Source organism: Orbicella faveolata, unplaced genomic scaffold (genome assembly GCF_042242905.1).
Source record: "Orbicella faveolata isolate gen_17 unplaced genomic scaffold, um_ofav_v1 contig_50, whole genome shotgun sequence".
Taxonomy (NCBI): Eukaryota; Metazoa; Cnidaria; class Anthozoa; order Scleractinia; family Merulinidae; genus Orbicella; species Orbicella faveolata.
Window position 1 is genome coordinate 2,113,466 of NW_028301581.1, and position 9,619 is coordinate 2,123,084.

The window sequence follows — 9,619 nt, forward strand, 5'->3', positions numbered from 1 at the left end:
AGTGAAATTTTATAATTTATTTTATTTTACCTGAAAGACCCTTTGGAAAACTATTTTCAAAAATTATGTTTACAAGTCCTGCTGCATTTTTAGTTTTGTGAATTTAAGAAAAGTTCAAAATACCTACAAATGCCCATGTGGGCCCCCAGAAAAATTGTTAAAATCATACATCTTTAACAAGTTAAGGTTGTGTGCATAAATGAAACATTGTGTAGTTACGTCATTTCAACAGTGAATAAACCATCCACTTCCCTGTTCTAGAATATAAAAATTAGGAGTCAATGGGTTAAAGTGAGAAGCTAATGTCTCACAATATGGCAAAAGAGAAGGATTAAAAATTAATTTTTAATTGGCAGTACTTTATAAAGACAGACAGCACAGCTGTTAATGGGAACTACATTCGTTTGTTGTTAAGATTATTACTAACTGTTAGTAAGTTATAACTTGATCAATTTTAATTATTTTACCTCTTTGAGGACATCCCCAAAAACTTGATTCTCTGGTTTCTTCATATGCTGAACGAATGTTTGAAAACAAAACAGAAAAAGTGAGTTCTGTACATTGACTTTATTCCCAAGTTGGTATATAGACCACATTTCAAAAAAGCCAAAAAATTATTTCATGGTGTCTGTTATTGTTATCTCAAAAAAGGCTTTAAACATGACAAGGAGGTAAAAACAATGATAATACAAAAACATCAAAGAAAATATATTTTTGACAGATAATGTTATCTAGTAACTTTAACAACAGTTTAAACTTATTACTCAGGGGGCTAATGCAACCACCACCATGACAGAAACACGAATGCCACCAAACAAAAGATTCAACAAGCTGTATAAGGGCTCTGCATCTGAGTTATCAATCTTGGTACATTTCTTAAATCAATCTGCATTGTACAAAACAACAACTTGGAATAATAAAATTCTGCATACTGTTTGAGGAAAACGGAATCACTATCAATGGTAAATTTGTAAATTTTCAAGTTGGAATTCAACATGATCATATTTAGTTAGCTCTGACAGCTATAGACAAAGTGAATGCACGCATGCAGATTGTCATGAGATTATCATTATAGTTGTCCAACACATCACTGTCTTGGCTGCATAACTAATAACAGTCAAATGGAACCAGGGGAACAGTAAATGCTAGTCACAGTGGCAGTCACTCATTGACCTGTGACATCATATATCCTCAGTTCCTAGCCCTGGACACCTTTGGTGTGTTGTTTACTATCACCATCAAAAAATACTGTTAAAAGAATGTCACAAGTCTTCTCTATACGCATATACCTTCATCATTGTTGATTAGTATCTCGGTTGAAATAAAGGCGCCTTTGAACGTGCAAGCATCCTGACAACTGTCCTCTTCCTGGCAAAGTCAGTCATCCCACACATCCTCTTCCCAGTGAAAACAAGTGCTTCATCTACAAGTACTTTAAATCCTAAGACATCGCCACACTTCCATTTGGTTAAAGATGTTTTTGGGATAAAGAAATGCTTTGTCTGAAAAAAAATATACAATTACATAGTCAAAATGAGATTGGTTAAACAGTATTAGGCTATAATGAGCAATGTGTCTTACATGTATGTGTGATTAATTCCTGCAGCCTGACTTACATGTAACTCAGGATTGTGTCATTTGTACATTATTTTTCACTCAAGCAAATTATAAGTTATTGCATTTGACATGTTATCCAAAAGTATATAATAAACCAAAACCAAATTAAGCAAGACCTTTTCAGGAACAACGGAACAGCTTTGAACAATCCTGTTGACCACTGCCGTCATCTCTGCCACTTCCTCCTCATTATAATCAACAGCACTGTCTGCCCTCCCTTCATCTTGATCCAGAAGCTGCATGTGCCTGGGCACTACTTTCTCAGAGAAGAGGCTCTCTACTATATTAAGATAGGCTTCTTTCAATTGGAGTTTCCCTAGTATCTACAAGGAAACAAATTTCAAAATTAAGCTCCCTTGCGGTATTTTATTGATGTCAGTCTAAGGTAAAGCTATTACAAATAATTTGCCAAAAGTACATGTTGTAAGATTTTTTTATTTTCTTACTGTTAATGAATAACCCTCTATGACTCAATTCTTAAATGCCATGACCACATCCGTAATATATAACTGTTTCCCATCTAACAGTCTAGGGAGTTTTGAAACCCAGGTTTCATAAATTTCATTCTATATTACTACCATTGATCTCATTCTTAATCTCCATAGCAATGTATGTCTGCTCAACAAAACTGTCTGTACAAAGATCAAGTCACAATCAAAAATATATAGTCTTGTGTTTGTAGCCCATCTTCATCAGTTGTCAGTGGTTATAGAGAGACTCAATTTTACAAGTACATTTAATTGTTCACAATGACTGCCTACTTTCTTGCACGATCACTGGCTTACATGTATTTTTCTCATCAGTAGGAGTACAGACTCACAGCTGACATCATCGTGAACGGTTTCAGCGACATTTAGCATATGATTTTGCTTTCTCAATATAGCCAAAAATTGCATCTAAACAGGATTAACAGATAGCTAACCTGAAGATCAGCTTGTGAATATAATGAATTCAACTGTGAAGTGAAAAAGATTGGGTAAATTATTGTAGTTTGGCATGAAAATTTACCGCAATACAGTAGAACCCTTTTTTTGCTGTGTTCGAGTATTTGATGAAAATAAACTAAACTTGGGAATAATTCAGTATGTTTTCAGGAATTTCCCAGTGGAATAAAGGCCGTGATTCTATGGATCATTTTGGCTTAATTCAATTTAGCTTTTAACCGGTGTTTTCCTCTAGTGAAGCCTCCATTTGACAATTTTGGATTTTGTTAACAGTGAAACCTGTATTACGCAGACCCCATATTAAGCAGACACCCTCTTTTAAGTGGACAACAGCTTTAATAAGTCCCAAAATTTTTTTCCCACATTTACAGTAATTAAAAATCAACCGGCATTCAGCAGACACCTCTTAATTAAACAGATGCAGACACCAATATTAAGACATTTTGTTGCACAAAACCTGCAGTAAGCGGACACTTAAAGGGCTCATTTTACTTCTAAACGTTCAGCTGAGACTCCTGTACATTGTTCAGCAATATCGTTTTTAAGCTGAGTGATTATTCCAGATTGATGCAGTGATCAACTGGACATTGTGCTATGAGCAGTCTTCGCTATTCTTTGATGTTACATGCTAAGTTGTGTTACAAAACGGTTAATAATTGACTATTATTGCACAACATACTAGAACCTGTTTTGAGCAGACAGCCTGTGTTAAGCAGACACTAGTAAGGGTGTCTGCCTAGCAATCACTAGAAGGGTGTCTGCCTAATACAGGTTTCACTGTAATGAAAATAAAAAACACAGCAAGCAGATTCTTATGCATCTGTGTTCTTATTGATGATAAATTTGGTCATAAATATTACATTGTCAAAGTTGTATGGATGAAGGCAAGTGGATCTGCAGACTACTTTGACAATGAACTTTATGATGCAATTTACCATTAATAAGAGGACAGATACTTAAAAAACCAGTGTCAATTTGTTAAATTTCACAACTTTTATAAGACCCACATTCATAAATATCACATATTTTTAAAAGTATGGTATGGATTCACATACTTTGCCCTGGCATGGAAACCAGAATTCAAATAACTTCCACTTCTATAATATTACTGACATTTTGATAACACAGACAATAAACTCTACTCCTTAGGTTCAACTAAATTGAAAATTGGAGTACAGATCAAACTCTGAAAAAAAAAAGGAAATTTCTCTTACTGATTCTCTAAAGTATTTTCAGAGAACCGAAAACAAAATCAAGATTGTCAGAATTTTGTTGCATTACCTGCCTATATACTTACCTTTCCAGTTGCAAACAAAACAAGAGCATAATTCATTTGGCTCCTCATATCCAGTCTTGTTTCTCCCATGATGTTACATACATCTCTTTAAAAAGGTCATCTTCTCTCATTGTTGCAAAGGAGGATCCCAGCTCTATCAGTGTCCCTACACTGAGAAATGTCCTTTCAAGGACTGGCTGTAATTCAGCTTTTAAACTAAGGCAGTGTTCCAACCTTTGTTTCCCACCAACTTTACTGATAGGAATAACTGCTATTCTTGAAAAAACCCTGGAATGCACATTTCAAAAAGAAACAATCAATTACAAGTACAAAATACTTGATGCACTACACCTGAAACTGAGAATGCAATTCTCTTGGAATGATGGTTACCTATATGCAAAACCGTGTAATTGATAAACTGGTAAATAATTATCCATGTTGCAGTTATGCAACTTTAACATACTAATAACAAAACTTGTAATCATATATACAAATTTATACCAAAAAATATCTTACCGTATTCATCTATACAGGTGATACTCTGAATCTCCACAGACAAGCAGTGGTGATTAAATTTTTTCAAAATGAAATGATTTAGAAAAAGAGGAACAAACATTCCATCCTGTGCAAAATCATAATAATAACAATCACATTCTAACTGGCTGCAGTACTACTACAGTGCAGCTCAGATATATCCGAACCAAAAAATACGCGTAATTCGCGTCAGCCCAATATGCGTATGTGCGTATACATACATATATACGCACATACGCGTATGCATATACACATAATTATACAGTATATACGCATATGCCTGATTAGTACATGTATGTATGAGCTAACCTATTGTTTTTTTCTTTTCGTAACAGGTCATTGTTGTTTTCAATGGCTTGACAGCTTGCCCCAGAGCAAGAAAGAGTTTTCTTTATTTTGAACACATGTATACAGTATATGCACATATGCCTTCAGACGACTTATTAGCAAAATGTAAGCTGAAACTAACATTTTGCAATTGGGCACTTGACACAAAATTAACTGACTGAATATTAATTAAAAGAGAGAGTATTTTGCCATTAAATCATAAATTTACTGTTTTTTGTCAAATAGAACTGGGGATACACGCTTCAGCAATTTCATCTTCATGGAGCAAACACAACCGAAAGATAACATTTTTTTGACGCAAAGTGAACACGGGTCCAAGCAAGCAACTTGGAGACGTGTGCTGAAACACCCAACTTTTCCTTGAAGAAAATTAAAAATAACAAAATGTGAGCAGCGCACCATAGAAACTTCGAGTATTTTACCATTTGAATGAACGGTTTGTGTCAGATACATGTACATGTATAATGGGAGATATCATTTTTCCACAAGGTCTTCGGAATACTTCAAAGTAGCCTTCAAACAGTAAACATCTCGCAAGCGACTTGCCGACGCATGCTGAAACACAGAACTTTTCCCTGAAGAAAAAAAATAACTAGATGTGAGCAGCACGCCATAGCAACTTTGGTAAACAATTCTTTGGCTAAAGAAGGATTATTTCACAGTTTAAATGAACCAGAGATATCATTTTTTCAAAAAGGATCCTCAGAACGGTTCAGACAATAAACATTTTGCAAATGACTTGCCAATGCATGTCGAAACACAGAACTTTTTCTTGCAGAAAAAATAACTAAACATGAGCAGCGCACCATAGAAACTTGGATAAACAATTTTTTCGTCAAGGAAAGAGTATTTTACCATTTGAATAAATGATCTGTGTCAAATATAACCAGAGATTTTATTTTTTTGACTAGGATCTTCAGAACGCTTAATTCAGACAAAGAAACATTTGCAAACAACTTGCCGACACGTGCTGAAACATAGATCTTTACTTGTAAAAACATAGAGTTCACGTGTTAAAATAGGGAGTTCAAGAGACTGCTTCAATTTTCTTCCCATTTTTGGTAGCTAAAGATCAAGCAAGTGTTAATAAACGGTAGTTTGTCAGTGAATTTGCGAAGTGATTGAAAACTCAAAATATAATAGCTTTCATTGATTGGCACGATGTTTTAACCATATGCAAATTTCGCTTTGAAGCATTTTCATTCCCAGAAATATAATGTCCTTTGTTTGACTAACAATGCTTCACATAAAGAAACCTATGGGAATGCATAACAAAGAGACATATATGCACATATATACCTGTATATGTGGGCATATACACGCACATATGTGCGCGTATTGATGTACGAGTATATGCAAAATATGGTCGTATAAAATGCGTATGCGTAGTTTGCATATATCTGAGCTGCACTGTAATTTGGGGTACCTAACTAACCTAGCAAGAAATCAGGCAGGCTCCTAAGTGCATACAACTATATTGGAAGTAAGTAATATACTAGGCTAAATAAAAATACATATGATTAAACAAGGGTAAATAGATTATGATGAAACATTCAAAAGTTTTAGTGGCAATGTATAAAATATAGTGCTAGCAATTATAACTGATCTGTTGTTTCTGGTTGTTTCTAGCTATAATTAGTACACTAGTACAATTTGTTAGTTTTATAACATTGGGTAACATGTACGGTCAACGGCCTTAAACCAGCTTACACGTAAACTATCACGATGTAGCAGGATGTATCCTGCTACATCGCTGCCAGTCATTAGCAGATAGCAGACTGAAGTTTGAATTAATAGTGTTGGCAGATAAGGTTACTTCTGAACTAGGTGGGGTTAAGATTAATTTCTGTGTGATTGTTCTTGGATAAAACGTATTTTACTACACAGATGTTTTACACACGGTGTAAGCTTATATATTAAAGCTAATAGTTTGCAACAACTACATGTACGTATAAATGTACATTTAAGTAAAGTGAGTCAATTTTTTTAAATAAAGAGATGATCAGGTCATTGCTGTACCTTCTACAACTCTAAAACATGGTATGTGGTGATACTGGAATGAAGTTTCCTAGCCCATTCGCGACACAAAAACGTTTGAGGCCCACAGTAACGGCATCTTATTGCAGTTGAAGTTTTCAGGCACCAAATACAAACTGCCCCAGTTGGAAGGGAAGATTTCTCAATGGCAACATAACCAAGGCGATCTCTGATCTTAGTTCACTTTATCTCTTGCTGTATTCGGCGATTTTCATGAGTAGTAAACGCTCCTCCACTACTCTGACGGCCTAAGGACAAAGAAATAGCTTGCCTTCTTGAACCCCTTCTGTCAAGGAAAGTAGCTTTGAAAGAAACAGCCTTTCAACGCTTCAGGATTAGGGGAACAAACTACCCCATGAGTAGAAATTCGTCCGCCATGTTGGATTTAGATTGGGAAATTTTAAGCTAAACGAGGATTGGTCAGATTTCTAGTACGTCCCTTTCCATTGTCAGAAACCGCTGTCAAACGAGACTGTACTCGCAACCACTCGGTGTAGGCCTACTCCTGAGGAGGTTAGTCCGAATGTGTTCAAATATTCAATTTGGGGAAGACGCGGGAGTTTTTAAATCAAGTAAGCTGCAGTTATTTCATCGTGCTTTTGACCAAAGATGTTGCTCATGTTTAGTTTACGGTCATTTGAAGGAAGTCTAGCTTTGATATCTATGTTTAACCAGGTCACTACAGTAGCTGTCGCTGCTTTACAACCCTAGCTTGAATTGAAAGGCCCAAGTTGTGCATGCTATTTTACGGTAAGATCACAAAATGTTTTTAATTGTGCAGGTTATGGTTATGAACAAGTAAAATCTGGATATGGGCTTTATGAGCAGTGCTTCATTCCACTGAAAATTATGGTGACAAGATCAACTTGTGAGATAGGCCCTTCGGTATATACTTGAGCGAACTACAAACTATAAATTTAGTCTTAGTGAAGTATCCATCATACCTCAATGGAAAGTAGATATTTGTTTGGTCGGTTCTTGATTTTTTTCCCAAAGTTCCTTGTTCTCTTGCAGCATTTCATCGCTGTTGCTCGCATTTTGGTGGATTTGCAAAATATTCTTTCCTGCCTCGAGTGTGTTTATTGTCCATTGCTCACTGATAGTTAGATTGTTTGATATTGCATTATATTAGTGTACTTAACAGGTAGTGGATGCTGCCTGTAAGTTAGCATGTATAGAACCATATGTCGTGGAACAGAATAATTTTTTGTGGATAAGATACAGCAATAAAGAGGGGTGAGGCGTTGTGTGACACCTAGTCACAAAAGAGATAGGTGAAGGTGAATGAAGAGGGTTAGCAGAAGAAAGGAAATTAAATAGCCCCCAAAAATGGAATAGCAAAATTGTGTTTTGTTGTCTTGCTCTTGTTCTGAAAAAGAATGAAAAAAAATTACCAACAGGGCTCTACACTCAACCTCGTTCCCAGGGTCTCTCATCTTACCGCTCCCTGGGGTGAGTGAAGAGAGACCCTGGTTGGCCATGTTGCAAGAAGAAATGGAAATTATCAGTTGAGCGGAGTCGTTTGATTATGTTACAGCATTTTTAGAGGTCACAGGTCTGCATGGTTTCCGCTGTTAAGTGCACGTCGCTTCTCAGAGTTTGACACCTCTGTAATTTGCCATGCCGTGCTTATACTTTGTTTAGGTTCGTTTCTACTGCAAGATATGTTTTAAGGCTCTAAGTATTGGCTCTCCAGGGACAAAGATTAAAATATTCCACGAAGATATTGCTTACTTGCACTCGATATTGTGACACCGCAGGTGACGCCGGGCCTGGCTATTTGATTAGAACTGTTTGCAAAGTGCGTTGCACGAATATCATATTTATCTTCGTCCAGCTTTTCTTCAGAGACTGTCGTAGCTTTACTTTGGGAAAGTTATACGTTTTCCTGGAGACATTCTTATGTTTTTTGCACCAATTTGATCGTGTGCATTCAGAGGAGAAACAACAATTACTACGGGATGAAATTGTGCTGCTCGACGCCCACAGTTGAAATATGAGTGACTTTCCATAAATCCAGTGGGTAAGACGGCCACACTGAAAATCACGACCACTAAATTGCCTGAGACAGACTTGCTTAACCTTTAGGTAAACGTTGGAGTAGATATTATTCAAAATTTCAGCCTGAAAGCTAAGTATTGATAAACGCCGTAGATAATGGCAGTCGCAGGGCAATACTTTGAATTCGACAAAGCTCAACGCAATAAATTGCTGATTACAGAGGACCCCTCCCTGATGTTCTCAATTGTCAAAGTGGGATGTGACCAGACCCAGCCAGGGTCTCTCGTCGCTCGCTCCAGAGGGCGGTAAGATTAGAGACCCTGGGAACGAGGTTGCTCTACACTAGATTTTCAACTTACTAGCTTAGTGGCTAGTGACACCTTATGTTACTAGTCAAATAAAAATAATTAACTAGCCAAGTGTTGACATTGGCTGGGTAAAACAACAGCAGAATTACTAGTAAGACTTGAAAGCACAATGCAAGCGACTCTCTTTAATACCTATTGTTGGTAATTACTTTGTGTGTAAACCAGCTCCAATCGATTCATGGGAGACTCTTGCCAGTGACAGGAGTGCGTGGAAAACAAATTGCACCAAAGCCCTACGAGAGGGAGAAAAGCTTCTGCACATCACAGCGGATACCAGGAGAGAACGTCAGAAGGCCAGGGCCCTTGCTCCATCCACTGATTCCACTTATGTCTGTGGTTCTTGTCATTGCATCCGCCGATCACGAATCGGACTCCAAAGCCATCTCAGAAAATGTTTAAGGAAATGTACAATTACTAACATGCTAAAATTATGGACTAGATTGTCCAATAATGCCAATACTACTACTAAACCAGTTCCAATAAAAGACTTTCAG

General features: G+C 36.7%; 1 protein-coding gene across 2 annotated transcripts; it reads right to left on the reverse strand.

The window, feature by feature from the left end:
* Positions 1 to 86: 86 nt before the first annotated feature.
* Positions 87 to 6,930, reverse strand: LOC149095568 (uncharacterized). 2 transcript variants are annotated; one of them, XM_089281898.1, is made up of 5 exons: positions 6,739 to 6,930; positions 3,859 to 4,125; positions 1,734 to 1,940; positions 1,290 to 1,502; positions 87 to 515 (listed from the first exon to the last, which is right to left on the reverse strand). In XM_089281898.1, exons 2-4 carry the CDS (start codon positions 3,925 to 3,927, stop codon positions 1,305 to 1,307), a joined length of 474 nt encoding a protein of 157 aa, XP_089138024.1. In that variant the 5' UTR covers positions 3,928 to 4,125; positions 6,739 to 6,930; the 3' UTR covers positions 87 to 515; positions 1,290 to 1,304. The 2 variants fall into 2 exon arrangements, with proteins under 2 accessions (XP_089138024.1, XP_089138025.1); XM_089281899.1 differs by lacking the exon at positions 6,739 to 6,930 and having other exon boundaries at positions 3,859 to 4,271.
* Between the last annotated feature and the right edge of the window lie 2,689 nt (positions 6,931 to 9,619).

What these genes read in the sequence shown, in the direction of transcription:
- LOC149095568 (XM_089281898.1), bottom strand. Translation starts at nt 3,927, where the DNA reads ATGGGAGAAACAAGACTGGATATGAGGAGCCAAATGAATTATGCTCTT. An exon ending in TTTTGTTTGCAACTGGAAAG is followed by an intron (nt 1,941 to 3,858) that starts GTAAGTATATAG and finishes GTTTCCTTGTAG; the next exon opens with ATACTAGGGAAACTCCAATT. An exon ending in GTTCCGTTGTTCCTGAAAAG is followed by an intron (nt 1,503 to 1,733) that starts GTCTTGCTTAAT and finishes ATTTTTTTTCAG; the next exon opens with ACAAAGCATTTCTTTATCCC.